The sequence below is a fragment of the Astyanax mexicanus genome, chromosome 13 (genome assembly GCF_023375975.1).
Source record: "Astyanax mexicanus isolate ESR-SI-001 chromosome 13, AstMex3_surface, whole genome shotgun sequence".
NCBI lineage: Eukaryota > Metazoa > Chordata > Actinopteri > Characiformes > Acestrorhamphidae > Astyanax > Astyanax mexicanus.
The window spans coordinates 6,120,596-6,139,425 of NC_064420.1; the positions used below are offsets into that span (position 1 = coordinate 6,120,596).

General features: G+C 37.9%; 2 protein-coding genes across 2 annotated transcripts in view; one reads left to right on the forward strand and one right to left on the reverse strand.

The window, feature by feature from the left end:
* Window positions 1-1,537: 1,537 nt before the first annotated feature.
* On the reverse strand, window positions 1,538-15,270 carry racgap1 (Rac GTPase activating protein 1). Its single transcript, XM_007232568.4, has 17 exons — window positions 15,111-15,270; window positions 13,688-13,775; window positions 13,376-13,578; window positions 13,056-13,198; window positions 12,876-12,945; window positions 12,732-12,785; window positions 12,542-12,619; window positions 11,612-11,729; window positions 10,988-11,133; window positions 10,129-10,293; window positions 9,547-9,642; window positions 7,730-7,928; window positions 7,289-7,394; window positions 6,871-7,003; window positions 5,092-5,221; window positions 4,828-4,939; window positions 1,538-3,160 (listed from the first exon to the last, which is right to left on the reverse strand). The coding sequence occupies exons 2-17, from the start codon at window positions 13,770-13,772 to the stop codon at window positions 3,085-3,087; spliced, it is 1,914 nt and encodes a 637-aa protein (XP_007232630.3). The 5' UTR covers window positions 13,773-13,775; window positions 15,111-15,270; the 3' UTR covers window positions 1,538-3,084.
* A 2,693-nt stretch (window positions 15,271-17,963) lies between these two features.
* Window positions 17,964-18,830, forward strand: part of LOC103024256 (inactive dipeptidyl peptidase 10) — a 90,532-nt gene continuing 89,665 nt past the window's right edge. The window contains exon 1 of the mRNA XM_022677277.2: window positions 17,964-18,190. Within this exon, the coding sequence (XP_022532998.2) occupies window positions 18,152-18,190 (39 nt within the window). The 5' untranslated portion in view covers window positions 17,964-18,151. The remainder of the gene's footprint in view (window positions 18,191-18,830) is intronic.

Here is an 18,830-nt window from a genome sequence, read left to right on the forward strand (position 1 = left end):
TTGACCCCACAAATGTGATGCTCCAGAAACTCAATCTGCTCAAAGGAAGGTCAGTTTTGTAGCTTCTGTAATGAGCTAGACTGTTTTCAGGTGTGTGAACATGATTGCACAAGGGTTTTCTAATCATCAATTAGCCTTCTGAGCCAATGAGCAAACACATTGTACCATTAGAACACTGGAGTGATAGTTGCTGGAAATGGGCCTCTATACACCTATGTAGATATTGCACCAAAACCAGACATTTGCAGCTAGAATAGTCATTTACCACATTAGCAATGTACAGAGTGTATTTGTTTAAAGTTAGGACTAGTTTAAAGTTATCTTCATTGAAAAGTACAGTGCTTTTCCTTCAAAAATAAGGACGTTTCAATGTGACCCCAAACTTTTGAACGGTAGTGTATATTTTACAGAAATATTAGGCTTAGATATGGATATAGGCCAAATTCAAAAATGTAATACCATTGATAAGAGGAAGTATAACATTTTATTTAAGAGGCAAGACCTACACAAGATTCTTTTAAGGAAGGTCCTATAGCAGACTTCCCAAGTCTCCCGGAATTTGCGGGAGTCTACCACGTCAATATCGCTTCCCTGATGCCTGCAAGTCAGATAAAATTCAGTCCAGCTCTGGGGGTACATCCCTGAAACAAATATTGGAAACTTGGGATGTCTGCTATAGTGGACCACCCTCTCCCAAAAATTTTTTTCTAAAAGCCATAATTACTATAATATTATAATAAAATGTTAATGTTGATAAATTTGGGACGCACTAGGCTCTCTAGTGTTTCATCTGCATATACTGTATGCCCCATTGTAACTGAATGTAAAAAAAAAAAAGAAAAGTTGGACGTTTGTCTGGAGTTCTCTTGAGTCTCTGCATGTTATGTTCTTGCTGGAGTGTGTAATTACAATAAGCTAAATAAAATAGGAGTAACGAGGCTATTTTTAAAATGTAAGGTGTAAAAAGTTTAGATAATTGTGTAAAAATGTAAGGAATAGAACTCATTTTTTTTTACTACAGTTATGTATAGATAACCAACAAGGTTAACGTATTTGTACCTCTGTACATGGCCTGACAGAAATTTAAAAATCTTTAGAAAGCAAAATCAACTATATCTACATGAACTAAAAAGCCAGAATTAGGCCATAATAAACAATATAACAAGAACACATTATCAGTGCACAAAACTTTTTTGTAAAATTACTGATATTGGCACATTTGCACAAATAACAAGAATGAACATGCCATGTTGTTCCTAACACTGTTGGCTCCTATCTGATAAGACTGCTTTGCTTTAGCTCTGCCTGTGGGCGGTCATGAGCCAAGATGGGCGCGGCCATGAATACTAATTCACAGTGTGATATAGACATGATGCTTTTCCTGATCGACTCATTTTTCAAACAAGAAAAAGCGGATTTTAGTGGAAGGACACATTTAAGCACAAGAAAAAAAAAAAAATTTTTTTACAGAAAATTACATATTGCATTTTCTCAGTAGCAAGCTATAGCACACAGAACTCAAGAATCACACCACACATTACATACCATAGATGAATGTATTTTACACACAGGACAGCAGAAATTACATGCAGTAATATTACATCTGGTTAACACTGTCCTTTTAAAGAAAAGGATGAGCTGTAGTGTACAGAGTCATATACAGCAACCCTCCTCATCATGTGATTCAATTCAACCATAGCTAAACTTTACATATCAGCTTTGCACATTGTTGCTGCCATGTAAAAAGAACTTATATCTCCATGTATGGCTGTTACACTTTGACAATTTGATTGAGAGTTTCCTTTTTGGAGATACAAGTTTTTGTGTGACAGTGACAGAACAGTGAACTTTATCAAATCAGTTCTGACCATTTTAAACTAATATGGAGATCTAAAAATCACATTTTGATGAATCTTATAACAAATGAAGGTGGAATTAATTTTTTTGCAAAGTGGAGGGGAGAAAATTTTAAAAATGTAGAAAACTGAATGAAAGGTCATTACTTCCTTCTTACACTAACTTTACACAAATTTTGTTTTCAAATTCAGCCTCAAACGGTCAAAAAATTAGTATTAAAGTCCTGACTGTTGTCCCTACTTATAAATGGTAGCTTCAAATACAAAGTAAGTTACATATAGCATGAGTACAAATAAATAATCATCAGTACAAAAGCTTGTATACAAACGATTGACTGGTGAATCTGAATACAGTATGTATAAAAACCTGTAATAAATTTTGATTGAAAACAAGTAAAGCAAAAACATACAAAGATCTAGCAAGCACAGACGTGTGAAAAATCTCAACCTTTACTATATAAAGCGTCCAGCAGTCCACTCACATTCTGATGTTCAGCACACCACAAGATGCTTTAGGCTGGTTTTGGCCAAGAGATCAGATTCACAACAATCAAGCCTTACAAAATACATTTTCCCCTCATTAACTTCTCTCAAACTCTTAAGTCTTATTACATATTTGTACATAGATGTATAAATCACGTATAGATAGTTAGGAAATTACAAATTTCAATATTCCAAAAGCTCTTTAACTTGTACTCTGTTGTGAGGATCAAACAAATCACATGCTGGACTTTTTGTGCTCACTGATGTACAAAATAAAAAGAACATTTTGGAAAAATGAAACATTCACAAAACCTGTTAAAATGATTTAGTCTGCTTAAATGGTTTATAAAATACTAATAAAAAGGAAAACAGACACACATACTCTGGCAAAGCTTGTAGTTCACAAAACATAGCTCCAATATAACCGTCAACTCTGGGCTTCTTGAGAAAGAACTCCCATCCAAAACGACGGTTCTCTTAACTTTGGAGTCAACGTTTCTGAATGCTAGTGAAGTGCATATTTTTGATCATCCCTTTGGTTTGCGAGTCTGATTATAGTATAAAAGCTTAAAATGAGTAAAACAAAAAAACGTAGATAGAAAAAGGAAAATTAAAACAGGTGATGTTACTTGTAGCCTTCTATTAACACAACAGTGCAGAATCTTGCTTTTATATATTTATCTATAGCAGCTATTTCCCAAATATACACCCGGGGCAGCTACAGGCGTTGCAGAGCTGCCTCTGGTTACTTCAGCAGAGGAGAGGCGAAGAAGTTCCCCTGGCGGCTGAAGCTCACCGCCGATTTGCTTTTGCTTCCAAACCTGTAAAATAAGGCATGGCCATTAGTTTATAGCAGGGGAGTCCAAACTTTTTTGTTGGGGGCCAGAAGGAGAAATATATTTAAAGTCACGGGCCACAGACTGTAATAAAACAAATAATGAAATATACCACTTTAAATAATACTTTTTTCCTGATTTTTTCATTTACACACCATTTTACTTGACTTACTATCTTTATCTTTGACAGTGAAGATTTTTCAAATTGATGTTTAATTTCATGATGTCTCTTAATATTAAACTCCATAATTACGGCAACTTTTAGACTCTTTGGCCCGTTTTTCTGTGCTAAAACTGCGCACTCTCTCCGCTTTTAGACTCTTTGCCCCGTTTTTCTGCGCTAGAAATGCGCACTCTCTCCACTTTTAGACTCTTTGGCCCGTTTCTGACACCTAACGTTCAAACTTTGAATCTCACATTGTAAAAATCTGCTTAACAGCGGGACAACTTTCATTCTATTTCTAAAATACCTCGCGGGCCGCTCCACAAAAGGGAACGGGCCGCAAATAGCCCGCAGGCTGTAGTTTGGACACCCCTGGTTTATAGGGAATGCACTGTTAAGTCTTTTTTGTTTTGTTTTTTACAGTATGATGAAAACCTTGTGTATTAGTTGATACCAGCGGGGACAGTAGCGATGATTTGTGAACTTCAGTGGTGGAAAAGGAAAGGCTAAGTAAGAGAGCTCATAACAATTGCACCGATATGCAGGGTGTTTCCAATGAATGTACCCAACATGGCTACAGAAACTAAAAAACAAACTGTTCAGATCACAGTCTGATAAGAGACTGTGCGATAGGCCTAAACTAAATATCAGTAAATCGGATTTAGGCTACTTTGACCTGCTTGTGTGAACGTTGCTCAAGTTCGGTTTGATATGATTATGAAATTAGGTCTTAAGGTTATTTTGGACCAGTGATATAGAGGATGAACAGGATAGCTGCACTCTCAACAACCAATCTCAGACGAGTTTTTGGCGTCACACCAATGTCAAAAGTCGGGGGCACAAAAATAACAGGTGAAAAAAAATTAATCAGTGTGTTTTAATGTAAATGTGTAAATGAACTTCTCATGAGCACAAATGTGAAACTAGCGAGCAAAAAAAAAAAAAAAAAAAAAAAGTTGCTCTTAAGCTTCAGTTTTCTCCTCTCGCGCTGTGTGAATTTCCCTGGCCCCACCCCCAAACTGTCAAAACCACCCCATTTAAAACTTGAGCGCAAAAAACTCAGTCGAGCACAAACTGCTGCAGGTAATTTACATTGTGAGCGAGGAAAAAAAAAAAAAAAGCACCCGAGAGGAGAAAAATAAAGCTCAAGAGCAACATTTCCTTTTTTTTTTTTTTTTTTTACACGAATCATTTTTTTTTTGTGCTCGCTAGTTTCACATTCGTGCTCGCGAGAAGTTAATATACACACGCAAAATGTTAAAACACTCTGGTTAAATTTTTTCACCTGGCATTTTTGCGCCCACGACTTTTGACATGGATGTTACGCCATACAAGTTAAAGCAGGTGCGATTTCGAGTATATAGAATTTTTTCAATTATAGCTAATATGGCCTTATATTTTATTACATTTTGCATGATTTAACTATATAAACAAATCTAAAATAGGCCATATCAAATTAATGCTGATTAAAACTCTAACACACACTTACTTGGGAGTGATGGCATTGAGTGTAGCGTTTCTCACGCGCTGGGAAAGAGAGCTAGAGGATGGAGTTTTGCTCATGTGCTGCTCTGGAGTGGTGAGGGGGGCAAAGATGCTGCCTGCAACCAACAAACATTTTACAATCAGCTTCAAATCACCCACAATGAAGGTAAGAGTAGATTTGAAACACAAGGAGCAGTTAATGACAACTGTATGGGACTCTCCTGCATATTACACATCCAACTGGTAAATACAATACTAGTGTACATACTCTTTTGGTCAGGAGTGGAATAGACATTGGCATTCTCAATGACCATGTGATCATTGTGAGCTTGGTCCTGCTCCACCATCATGAATTGGCTCCAGTACTCGACAGGCAGACACAGCAGGCGCTCCACAACCTGAGATACAGAGGAAACTAGGGGTTAAATATGCAGAGTGATAACATACAACCAAGACATATAATGACAGGGTTTTAACCAATGAATTTCCATGATTTTTTAAATGACTTTTCCATGCCTTCAGAGCAATTAATTTATTATTTCATGGCCATACAATTTTTAAAACATTAGTGCACACATTGAAAATAAACCCAAAAATCAACTAAAATTGATTATAGTAGGTCTTAAATGAATCAGATAAAATTTTGACACAATCTTTAATAATAAAATGTGTCAGATCCTGAGAGCTATATTATGTAGGGCAAAATTACTGAATTAAGTCTTTGCTGATATATTTGTAAGCTCAAAATACATTTTCTTTGATGATAAACTGAAACAAAAAAGATTTGTAGACCAAATTTCCATGACTTTTCAAAAAAAAAAAAAAAAAAAAAAAAAAAAAAAAAAAAAAAAAGTTTTTCCCCCCCAAAACCTCCAGGTTTTTCATGGCCGTACAAACCCTTTAATAGGTGGTTTGAACTTTTAGTACCCTCTTATGGAGAAATTTTATAATACTTTACCATACAGGGCACAAAAACCTACAGAAAACAAACTGGCAATGGTTGCTTCCAGGAATCTGAATAAACAGGCAAGTCAAGATCTATATCAGGGTTCTTGCAGGTTTTTAATGAGTTAAATTTATTAATAATAATTAAAAGAGCATTTTCAACTTTAGTGACCAACATGACATTACCAGAAATTCTCTTTTTTTTTTTAATTAATTTAGCTACATAATAAGAATAAACAATTACAATGTTAACAGATAAAAATATCTACTATTAACCAAAGTAACACCACAGGTCTGTTCTATTTTGATGTTTCTCTGGATCCGAATCAGAGTCCAGCAGAACGGGCCACCCATGACAGCAAGAACGGTGGAGATGGACCACAAAATTGCATAATGGTAAATACTTAGACATTGAGACTTTTTAGAAACCCCATCTGTCCTACAACAGGCAGATGGATGGTCAGTAATCTCTCTTTTTTTCTTAGTTTTATTCCATTTCCTCCCCAATTTACAAGGCTAATTACTAAACTCACTCATTAGGACTCCCCTATCACTAGTGATGCCCCAACACCTTATCACTAGTGATGCCCCAACACCAGGACGCTGAAGACTAGCACATGCCTCCTCTGATACATGTGAAGTCAGCCACCGCCTCGTTTCAAACTGCTGTTGATGCAGCATTGCCAAGAAGCATGATAGCGCACTCTGAGGAAAGCACAGCGACTCTAATGTTCTGATACATCACCCTAGGAGTGATGTGGGGAGAGACCACCATCTACCCACCCAGAGAGAGCAAGGCCAATTGTGCTCTCTTAGGGCTCCGGCAGTCAATGGCAAGCTGCATGAACAGGATTTGAACCGGTGATCTCCTGATCACACTGGCAGCGCTTAAACCGCTGGACCACTTGAAGCTAAGTAAGAAAAAGCTGTAACTGTTTCTGGACATGCCCAAAATGTGAGCTGGGCAGTTCTCTCACTGAGTCTACACTCTAGTATACTCAAAATTAAAAAGTAACCAGTAATAAAAAGATACAGTGTGTGCAAACCTGGTATGTTAAATGTGAAAAACGCAAAATAAGTATAATTATTATCTATCTATTACCTTAGGCTGGCGTTTAGTGTCCTGTAGAATGGTCATTGGATCTGGATCAGGAACAGCGTGACCCACAAGAGTGGGGCCGAACACACGAGCCAAGTTAGTCACATCCATCTTGGTGTCTAAACTTCGGGCAACTCTGCAAGAAAACAGCATGTTTAACATTAAAAAACGTCAGATTAGTTCTAAATTGAAATTGTATAGATTGTAAAACTGGAAAACTAAAGTATCCATCAACAATTTAGGAAAAATATATATATAAAAAAATAATACTGAATGAGAAGGTGTGTCCAAACTTAACTGGCAATGTATATACATAGATTGTTCTCAGAATTGTTTCAGGAACACAGACATGCAGGAAATGGTCCTAAAGGCTGGCAAGTAAATCTAAAAAGGGGAAGAACGATTACTTTGTACTGCCTACCTCTGCAGATGGATGATAAGGAACGCCAGTGTCTCTCTGTTGGGCTGAGGCAGGTCACTGATAGTCTGGTACATGAGAGCAATGGAATTGTCTTCATCAGCAAGCTCTGGAAAGGCATACATTTGAAATTAGGCAGATATTTAAATCAAGCTCTCAAATCTCACAAAATCACATTATCTGTCAATTTTGTTAAACCACATGAAAGTCCTATTTCTTATTACATACAAGTCAATTTCTCAACTTATATCAGTGTTTTACAACCCTGGTCTTCTCCCAGTAACACCTCATTCAATCAACAAAAAGGCTGCTATAAACTGTGGATTTTGTAATAACATTATATTAAAACAATTTAAATTTTTCTATCACACAAAATATATCGTCATATCACACGATCTTACGTCATGATCATTAAAATGGTACATTTCCACATTTCAGACAGACCTGCTGCGTCCATAAAGGTGCGGTTGAGCCGGAACGTTAGCAGTGGCTCTTTGAGATTTCTCAGGAAGTCTTTAAGAAGGCCAGTGACGCAATGGATGTCGTCCACTTTACTGAGCAGAGGAACAGTCTTCCCACGCAGGAACTTCTCCTTCAGGTCCTTCACCACACGATCAGCACCGGAGAGGCGGTACAGACCAGTCTGAAAGAAGAACACAGAATAACATTGTTTTTTTAAATAAGCTGCAGGAGTCTTGATGCTCAGATCTAAGGTTGTGCAAGAGTTTATATCTGTAAATTAAGAGTATAAAACAGTGAAAAAGTGAGTAGCACAGAAGCCACAAACCCATGTAGCGGGATGCAGCATCATTGCTTTTTCTCATTCTTTAGGAAATTCAATCTTGTCAGATAGGAGCTAACAGTGCTAGGAAGAGAGCAAATTTGTTCCTTTGTTATTTTCGCAAATATCAGTGTTTTGTGCTTTGCTCAGTCTTTTAGAGCTAAGGAACAAATTGTTTGGATATGTCTTTGGAACACCACCAGCGAAGTACAACTGAGACAGTTCGGTTTACACTAGTTAAAAGTTAAAATCCACCCCAGGGTTTCAACTGCCTGGGTGGCTCTGCAACAGGATGGATGTTTACTTTCTGGACCTAGACTACCCACCTGTGTGTGTAACTATAGGTTTACATAGGATCTCCGGTGGATTTTGCATTTTACAGTGACTCTAAGACTAGGTCTGTGGCTGAACTGCACTTAGCAGGGTATTACACATGTGGTTTGGTAACATGATATTGCAAAGACTGTTATTAGTGTAAAAATGTCTTAATTTTAAACAGTTTTGTAACTGTTGTCCACCTTGCTGCCTCGCAGTGCTGTTAGCCCAGAGACTGTAAAAAAAGATGGACGCCGTGTCTCCGTTCCCATACATTCAATGAAAATGAAGCCAGAATCTTCCGCCATGTTGGCGATCCTGCCACCCGAGTCTGCGCAGTAGAGACCAGAGGAGGGAGAAAGACTGTGGAGAGCAGCCTACTCATTTGAATAACCCCGCCCCTGAGGGCTGCCTCGCGGTCACAGACTGACGGTCTGTTATTGGTCCCGCCCATAAGCAGCCCTTTTACCATAACCACACCTTTTTTGAATAGAGCTGAATAACGTTTTTAAAAATGAATTCTGTGGGGATATAAAAATGACAATATAAGCAGAGGTTACACTAGCTGTTGCATTTAAATAATGGAGGTAGAATTACAGTATATTGGAAAAAAACGTGATTGAGGGTTGTCTATTTTGCCATTGAAACCTATGGGGATGGGTGGGGTTACACAGCTTTCTGCAGCCGAACAGCAGGGGGCGCCCGACCTGTGGTGGCTTCACTTTTGAGAGACCATGCTCTGTCCAGCTATATACAGTCTATGTGTTAGCCAATCAGAGACAATATGTCTGCATGTATGAATACTCATGAGCAAAAGTCAAAATCCTATAGTTTCACTCCCGCAGTGGACTAAATAAGCATTTTTTCCCCCCCTCACAAAAAATGGCTCACATGGCATTCATTCATACTAGAGACCACAACTACACATGTTAAAATGAATTAAAGAACGACAGAATGAGACTTTTAAAGCCTCTTCATGTTACCAGTAATATTTTATGTTGTGTACTGTGTTTGGAGGAAGCTTGGGGGTTATGAATGCCATAGTTACCAAGAGATAAGATTACATGCATGATTTAAAGCCACTATAACAGGTAGGGTGGGGGGAAGCGATTCTTAAGATCAAGTATCTCATAATTTCCTAAACATTTAATGCATATATACTCACCTCATGTAGGCCTCTCTGCTCAATCTCATTCACACAGTGAACCACCAAAGGTGGGATCATGGGGGATGTAGAAGACACAAAGTCTGCCAGAGTGCCCTACAAAATAACAGGAAGAAATATAGCAAAATAATGCAAAAGCTGACACTTTTTCACATTTCAATAAGCAATAAACACACAAAATAATGCATCTGTTCCATAAAGCATGGAGAAGAAACATAGAAGCTTAGGTGCTTCTTAAATTGGTGGTCTATGGTTCAAGAGGACTCCATTGCAGACAGTTCACTGCAGGTGTGGAAGCTATCTTCTCCCAGTGCCATGTGTGAGGTCAAGTGATTGGATTATTTTGCCTTTCAATCAGTAGAAGAATACCTAATGCCTAATTATCACACTGCTATATGACTGGAGCGAGGGTACCGTAATAAGCTCAGGTTTGTGGAAGTGCATGTTCTAAGAGCATGGTAATAAATGCATGTCTCAAGCTGGCCTGCATGAAGAAAAATCGTCCTGGGTAGGGTCCAATATTATATAAGTGGGAAAACACCCAAAATAAAGCATAGTTTATGACAGGACAAAGCATGTTACCTCTCCAATCTTGACAGGAGTTCCAGCCATGTTGGGGATACAGGGAAGAGGGCAGCGGTCACGGCACTCGGGGTGGGCCACTACGCGACACTCCCTGCATTTCAGAGAGATTTTGCCAAACTTGATCCTCTTCCCACAGGGAACACAGGACTCAGGCTTGATCACCTAAAACAAGAACATAGATCAAGGGTTTTAAACTCATTTTCACTGAGGGCCAGACCGGCATAATGGCTGTCCTCAAAGGGCCAGATGTAACTTAGAAATGTAACAAATGTAATATAAAAAAGTGGCTAAAATTTTAATAACTCTGAATGTATTACTTACTCAAAAAAAAAAAAAAAAAAAAAAAGTTAAAACACAAGTTATAATATTAACTTTGATCAAAATACATAAAAAACGACATACTGAAAAAAGGCTTAGTTAATATAAAATCAAAAATTGTAAGCTGCTAAGAACATGCGTTGCATCAAATAAATAAGATGCTTTGATTACAATAAACGTTTGCAAAATTACGCAGCGTTTCCACATCAATGACTACACTGCCGATTTAAAAATGCATTGTGGGAAATGTAGTTTTTGGTCAACGCATTTATTTTTAGACACTAAGCCCTTTCAAACTCCCGCAGACAAAATAAAAGGACGTGCCTTGAGTTTGACACATGACAAATTACACACACACACACACACACACACACACACAAACACACATATATATATATACATATATATATATATATATATATATATATATATATATATATATATATATATATATATATATATATATATATATATATATATATATATAAAAACTGTTTAAATAAAAGGCAAAAGCAGAAGCCTCCCATTCTCAACATACCGTTTTGGAGACAAACTCATGCAGGCGGACACCACCTTGTGGTGTGCTGGGCTCTGCTCTGCTCTCTCTTTGTGGCCGGCTGGGCTGTTTGAACACGTCCATGGACTGAACAGAATCAGTGTCTGCAGTGTCCCAATCCATAGTAGCTACAAAAAATAAAACAGCAAGAGCAAAATGAAGGCAGATTCACAGACACAGGGAACAATGCAGAGTATGAACAACTGACATACAGCTGCTCCATATTTAAAAAAATGACAATTTATGTACAAACCATGAGTTTTAAATAACATGTAACGGAGGCTCACTCTCCGCCCTTTAGAGCTTAACTCAAATATTGCTAATTTAAAAGCTTTTAAATTCAGTAAGTGCAAAGTGTAATATGTTGAGTGGGGATTGGCGATATGACTTTAAAATAATAACACGATATTTAAGGGTATTGCTACATTTTGTTTGAATACAATGAGATACAGCAATTTTCACCATAAAATGTGGCATATCGTATGTAACAGAAGTCAATGGTCCAAAATGTAATAATACTATTAATGCACTTCATATATCCAGAAATGACGTTTAAAAAATTATATTTTGCACAGTCTACTGGAATAAGCTAAAGCTGGAACTTACCAGTCTTTCTCCTGCTCCTGGTCCAATAAGGAACAGCTTCAACAGTGGTGACAGCTTCTATAGGTCCTCCATTTTTAGGCACAGTCACAGTAGTCTTTGCCACCAAAGACTCATTCCCCTATAGATATTTACATAATTATTCAGTGTGCCAGAACCTTTACAACTGCTTCCATTGTCTTTTTTTTTTTTTAAACCCTTTACATCTAAAAGTTTACAATATGGAACCCTGTTCTATTACACCATCACTATTTGGTTTGGTTAAAACGAACTCTGGTTTGTTTGTACCCTTAGTGCGGTTCGATTGAGCAGGTATTAAAACAGTAATTGCACTCGGAAGAGGATCAAAACAACCAAACTGAGACTAGCTAAATGAGGTGGTCTTGGTCTGGAGCAGTTTGCTTGTGGTGAGAACGTGATCCAGTCTCAATCTGACCCAGCTATCAAATACACTGCTTTTATTTGAGCTAAACTGTTGATAAGGTGCGGTTTAATCTGATATATTAGCCTGAAGGAGACAATGTGCTTGCGTGGTTTATTGGTGCACATCCTGGTACATTTAGGTTTGTGCCTGTGTGAAACCAAACCAAACAGAGGTAGAAAACGCTTCAAGTAAACAAATTCCTCAATTGATCTGGAGCAGAGAACCCAACTACAGGTGTGAAATCACCCTTGACCTCAGTGTAACCCTTCAGGCTCTGCATAATAAAATCATGACACTTAAAAAATGACTGGGTCTGAACTATGTCTGCAAAAGCAATACTGTTGCCTTATATTTGGAGAAGGTCCAATTTAACATATACTAAATGAGATGGTATAACCAACATCTGCTGTAGCTGAAATTACATTAAAGTTGAAATTAAAAGTTCTTTGGGGAACTCTTAGTGAGAAAATGGACGTTATAACATTACATATACATATATGGTCTTTTACCTTTTCAGAAGTGCGGCCAGTGGATCGAGACCGCTTGGCAGCAGCTGGTGGACCTTCAGTGTGGTTTCGGGAGGAGCGCTACAAAAAAATAATAATAATAATTTATTTAAAATCACATATTTGCTTTAAGGAATGTCCAAATTTCATGAACTGGGTTTTATAGATGAATATACACAAGTCATCAGCTTACTCTCTTCTGACGTTTCTTCAGTCGAACAGTTCTGACAACAGAGGAGTCCCAGTCCTGTTGAGAAAACAACAAATCAAATTATGTTTATATGTTTAACTCTATGGAATAAACAGCAAAAATTAAAGTCAATAGAAAGTTAATTACCAACGAATCATCAGTTTTATCATAACTGATGTCTGATAGGATTGAGGCAGATTCATCAATGGTGGTCAACCTACAGAAAATTAATGTTACAATTTAAAAAAGAGAGATATTTTAGCAGCTTATTCCTAAGCTTGAGTGTGACATATTAATAAACAGTGATATTATTTTTCTCTCCCTCACCTTCGGCTGCTGTTGAGATTAGCAGGTGTCTGAGAGCGTGCATTAAGAAAAGCCAGGGCTGAGCGTTGCTCATCATTCAGCTGGATGCTATTGCTAGAACCCTCCGTGACCAGCAGATCTCGGATCAGCTGGATCTGACGATCCTGTGGACAACAAAAAAGAAAGAAAGAAATTATTTACTGGGTTTACTCTAAGAAAGCCCTACTTCACCAGTTACTGAGCTTTATAAAGCAACCTATGCACTCGTGGAATGAATGGAAGGCAAATGTCAATCAGCATTTCTGTCTGTCTGGTATGTGCAATGTCTCCAGGTCACATACCAGCTTTTCGCAGTCTGCTTCAGCTTTTTGTCGTCTCCGGATTTCCACGTCCACTTGGTTACGAGCGTGTTTAAGTTTGACCTCCAGAGCCCCTCTCTCAGTCTCCGCCTTGGCAAGCACCTCCTTACACGAGGCGAAATCCTGCTCCACTCGGAGCCATTTACGCCGACAGTCCTCAAAGTTCAGGGCCATCTGAATGAACTCTATAAATACAAGCGTAAGTGTAAGGAAGACTGTTCCCATGATACCGCTGCATATACACACATGGCAGGTTGTATTTATGTGTAAAATAAACAGTGTAATTCAACTCACGAGGCTCGATGCTTTCACTGAGGACGTCAACATGGGCTCTTAGATTTTCAAAAATGCCAAAAAGGTTCATCACAGCAGTGTCCATGTTCTACAAAGAATAATAAAAAATTAAAAAAACAGAACTGATTCTACAAAGGCTCTGTATATATTTTTTTTTTGAATAACTGACAAAGATGTTAAATTATTAAGTTCAACAATCCTAAACAATTATTTATATTTATATATATATATATATATATATATATATTATATATATATATATATATATATATATATATATATATATATATATATATATATAAAGGTTGTATGAAACTTTGTACAGAGTTCTCCCAATGTAATATAAAATACAAAAAAAGAAAGAGTTAGTCATTGAACTCTTGTCCAACTTAGTCACATGTAGCACTTTATTTTTGGTTGTGTCTGCCAGCATGATCAAGCTGACCACGCTAAATAACTAGTATGCCCAAGCTAATCCAATTAAACTAAAAATTAACAAATAGGTAGCCGAATCTTGCCAGGTGTTCTGTCGAGTTATGCTACCCATCGATACGTGCTTCCTAAAGGCACTGCGCATGCGCTGACCTACACCTTTTGATTATTTCTCGTTTTATTTATATATATATATATATATATATATATATATATATATATATATATATATATATATATAATAAATGCTTTTTTTGTTTGTGCATTAAACAACTTGGACTCACTGTCATTGCACTAAAGTGTGAATAAAAGTTACATACAATAATTATAAAAGACTTATACAGGGAACATGCTCTAATACGGTGCTTGTTTTGTATTTTTACAGTTAAATATACACTAGAGTAGCCCACAAGTTAGCACAACTCACCACAATTCTGTTCTAACAACAACAACGCTGTTGTAACAACAACAAGTTAAAACAGCCTTTACATTGTTACCTAGCTTGGTAAAGTTAGCTAGTAACGTTAAACTCGCTATAAACAGACCTTAGCTACGTTATAATACAAACATTAGATAGTTAACGTTGACATTTTATACAGTTTTAACATCACAAACAGTTCGCTAAAATGCCTACAAAATAACCTTAAGTAACGTTAGTTAACTTGACCTAGCTAGCGTTAGTTAGCTAGCTAAGCTAACCGACTGTGTAACTTGCACAAGTCAACCCCAAAGCAAGGTGAACGCACATTAGCTAGCTAAGCTAACTAACTTAGTTCTAAGGAATGCAGTTAGTTAATGTAACGCTCAAGAAAATATAGTAAACATATCAGCTAATGTGGTAATCCTGTAACGATAAATTAGCAGCGGGTTCTGTGTTGTGCGGTGATTTTAAACAGATTCACACAGTAACTACAGTTAATCCCGGTGCTGTTGAACAACAATAACAACTATTATTGCGGTAAAATCTGATAAAACCCGGTAAAATACTCACCTCTGCGCTGTGTCCTCTCGCTGTGATCTGTTCTGATGATATTAATCAGGAGGAAATTGGGAAAACCCGCTGAATTACACTATAAATCGCTGCCTGCCCATCAGAGCTGGGTCGGTCTGAGCACAGCGCTAACGGATTAGCAGCGAGTGTAGTTACATTTCAAATTTACCCGCTAGCCAATGAGCGCCAAGCTGCGCAGGCGTGAACAGTGAGGCAGAGCGGGGGGCGGAGTCTCATTAAACTTTGAATTATTTTTAACTCCAAAGACAACATTTGTTATTTTGAATTAAAAAAAAAAAAAACATTATGTATAAATATTACATATCCTTTTCTTTTTGTGAGTAAAAGTTATATTTATAAGGAAGAACTATTAAATAATACATAAAAATATTTTTAAGCTTATATCATAAAATAACTCAATAATTACTACATTTTTAAAAAAGCTATGATGGATTTTTTTTCAACAAACACATGTGATGAAAAAACTGAAGCTTTGTGTGTCTATATTTTTTTTCCCTTAAAATTATATTATTTGTATTTTCTTTAATAATAATATCTCGTTTTCTTTCAATTTAATTCAGTTCGAGTGAGTCCAAATTAATATAAAGCATGCTGTTTTCTTTACTTCTTTTTGTTTGTGTACAACTATTTTCTACTATTTTTAGCTAAAAAAATGACTGGCTTGACTTTGACTAGCATTGTATATTCTATATTGAAATGTAAACAAAGGAACTAAATAAAATAACTAAAATATCAAAATAACCACAAATAAAGTAAGGTAAAGAAAAAATATCATACAATATCTAATTTGTTTTTATCTTCTTATATATGAGCATAAACCTCCATAAAGCAAAATGCAGTATGGAATGTTTATTATATTTTGTCCTTATAATATATTTTTCCTTCTTTTCCCCCTTATTTCCCCACTACGTTTTATTGCCCACTTCAGCAGCACAATAAATCTGTTTTACTAAGCTCCCTGCTAGTCTCTCTCCTCTTGCGTTTTCAACCCAGAGAGGCTTCGCCTGAAAGAGCCGGATGGTGGCAGCAGAGAATAGAAAACCCAACACCAGCTGCCAAAGCTTCACCTGAACCTCCCCATCAAAAACTTTTACAGTTTTCTGGATTGTTTACACACATTTTCTGAAAACATGCCTCATATTCTCAGAACTCTACACACAAATCCAACAAAAACGCACACAATGGGCAAAATCCTTCAATTCTCCTGCAAAATGAAACTTTACATTCAAAACAGTGTTATATTTTCACAAAAGGCTATTTTGTGTTCAGATGACACACAGAAACCATCATATGAACAGACAATTAAAAGAAGCAGTTGAACACTGACGTGCTCAGTGTAAAACACCATTCTCCATTCATCATAATGACATACAGACAGTAAACACATAAGTGCGTTGTAAAATATTAATTTTTTTTTTTTAACTCAGAACAGACAAATACACAGTAAAATAATAATTTTATTTTTCCAACAAAATGTACACATGTACAATGCAACCAATACAAAGATGCAGTGATTTACATACAAAACAACAGAAGAGTTTATTGTATAAAATTACAGTAAACAAAAAAACTATGCTGCATCCTGTCTTCTGTTTTAGTCTGGCCACAGCATCTAACCAACATCACAAGCAATCCAGCTATTCAATGCATCAACTGCTATATCTCCACATGCATATTCTATAGCTTGGAGAAGGGGTATATCCGTTTGTGAAGTTAGGTCATACACTTTCCATCTCCAGGCGGGAAAAAAATCATCAATAGGATTGAGGAATGGAGAATATGGGGGGGAGATATACAACTGACAAGAGTGTGTGGGCAGTGAACCAGTTATGAACCAAAGCAGCCAGGTGGATACTTACTTTGTCCCAAATGACAACGTGCCTGAGCTGCTCTGGGCCAGCAATCTGATCAGGTGGAATGAGTGTGTTGTGTAGGGTGTCCAGAAATGAGAGTAAGAGAGGTAGTGTGTCTGTAAAAGAGATGTGTGTGACTGTGTGTGAGTAAGAGATAGAAGGTGTGTTTGTGAAAGATGGTGTGTGAGAAAGAGAGACGGTGTTTGTGAAAGAGACATACTGTGTTTGTGAAAGGGATAGTGTGTGTGTGTGTAAGTGAAAGAAAATAAGAGATAGTGTGTTTGAGGGAGAGTGTGAGAGAGAGAATGAGAGACAGTGTGTGTGTGAGAGAGAGTAAGAGAGAGTGTGTTTGAGGGAGAGTGTGAGAGAGAGAATGAGAGACAGTGTGTGTGAGAGAGAGAGAGAGTAAGAGAGATAGTGTGCTTGTGAGAGAAAAATAGAGTGTGTGTGAGAAAGAGTAAGAGAGAGTGTGTGAGAGAGAGTAAGAGAGATAGTGTGCTTGTGAGAGAAAAATAGAGTGTGTGTGAGAGAGAGTAAGAGAGAGTGTGTGAGAGAGAGTAAGAGAGATAGTGTGTTTGTGAAAGAGAGAGAGAGAGTAAGAGAGAGTGTGTGAGAGAGTAAGAGACAGTGTGTGTGAGAGAGAAAGAGAGATAGTGTGTTTGTGAAACAGAGAGTGAGAGTGTGTAAAAGAGTGAGAGATAGTGTGTGTGAGAGAGAGAGTGAGAGATACTGTGTGTGAGAGAGATAGTGTGAGAGAGTAAGAGAGATTGTGTATGTTGAAGAGAGAAAGTGAGAGAGTGTGACAGCGTGTAAGAGAGATAGTAGTGAGAGATAGTGTGTGTGATAGAGAGTAAGAGTGTGTTTTTTTAAAGAGAGAGAGTGTGTGACAGATAGTGTGTGTGAGAGAGAGATAGTGAGAGCGAGAGAAATAGTGAGAGCGAGAGAGTGCGTGTGTCTGTGAGAGGGAGTGAGAGAGAGAGAGAGAGAGAGAGTGTGTGTGTGTGTGAGAGAGAGAGAGAAAGAGAGAGAGGGTGTGTGTCAGAGGGAGAGAAATGGGTAACTTTATCCCGGTGTGATTATAGCGCGCGCGGGGTTGCTGGTGGTCGTGTTGAGTAGTCGGTCTCCTCGCGGGAAGAAGAGCCACAGGCGCGAGCATCCTCTGCCAACATGATCGCCACCACGCAGCAGAACATGACCACTGACCTGGTAAACTACATGCATGTGTTTCTATAAGTCTGTTATATCTGTCCATCGCCCGGGGGCTGGGCTAATGCAGATGCTGCACGCTGAGCGGTGTGTGTGTGTGTATGTGTGTGTGTGTGCGCGTGCTTGTGGCTTTTGTGTGAACGGGAGCTGCAGGAAAATAAGAGTGCGGTTACAGCTAATAGCTGAGCGTGGATCTGTATGGAGAGCAGTCAGTCCGTGGGCATGGTGCACATTTCCCCCCTCATACTTCTAATCCCATTACCCTGCAGAGACCCCAGCCCACCACTGTCTAAACAAAGCCTGGGATATCCAGCAGTGCTGTTGCCTGTGCTGCTGCCTGTGCTTCTGCTGCTCTGTGTATCAGTACCAATGATCCTGGCTGCACTTGTGAGAGTTGTTGCAGAGCAGATAAGAGACTGAGCTGGGGTTGTGCACAGATACCCCAGCTCAGTCTCTTATCTGCTCTGCAACAACTCTCACAAGTGCAGCCTTGCATACTAGGCACTTGCATCTGTATCTGTAAATGAGTATCTGCCTCTGTGACTGCAGCTCAGCATCACTGTTGCTGTGGTACAAGTGCTGGTTGCTAAGATGTTAATAGGTGGGTGCTAAGGTATAGTCTTTTTTTATTGAAAAATAA

Excerpts from the sequence above, each read along its gene's own strand:
- racgap1 (XM_007232568.4), bottom strand. The coding sequence starts at position 13,772 with ATGGACACTGCTGTGATGAACCTTTTTGGCATTTTTGAAAATCTAAGA. Across the intron at positions 11,730-12,541 it reads CTGGCCGCACTTCTGAAAAG|GGGAATGAGTCTTTGGTGGC; the intron begins GTAAAAGACCAT and ends AAATATCTATAG. Across the intron at positions 7,004-7,288 it reads CTTATCATCCATCTGCAGAG|AGTTGCCCGAAGTTTAGACA; the intron begins GTAGGCAGTACA and ends GTTTTCTTGCAG.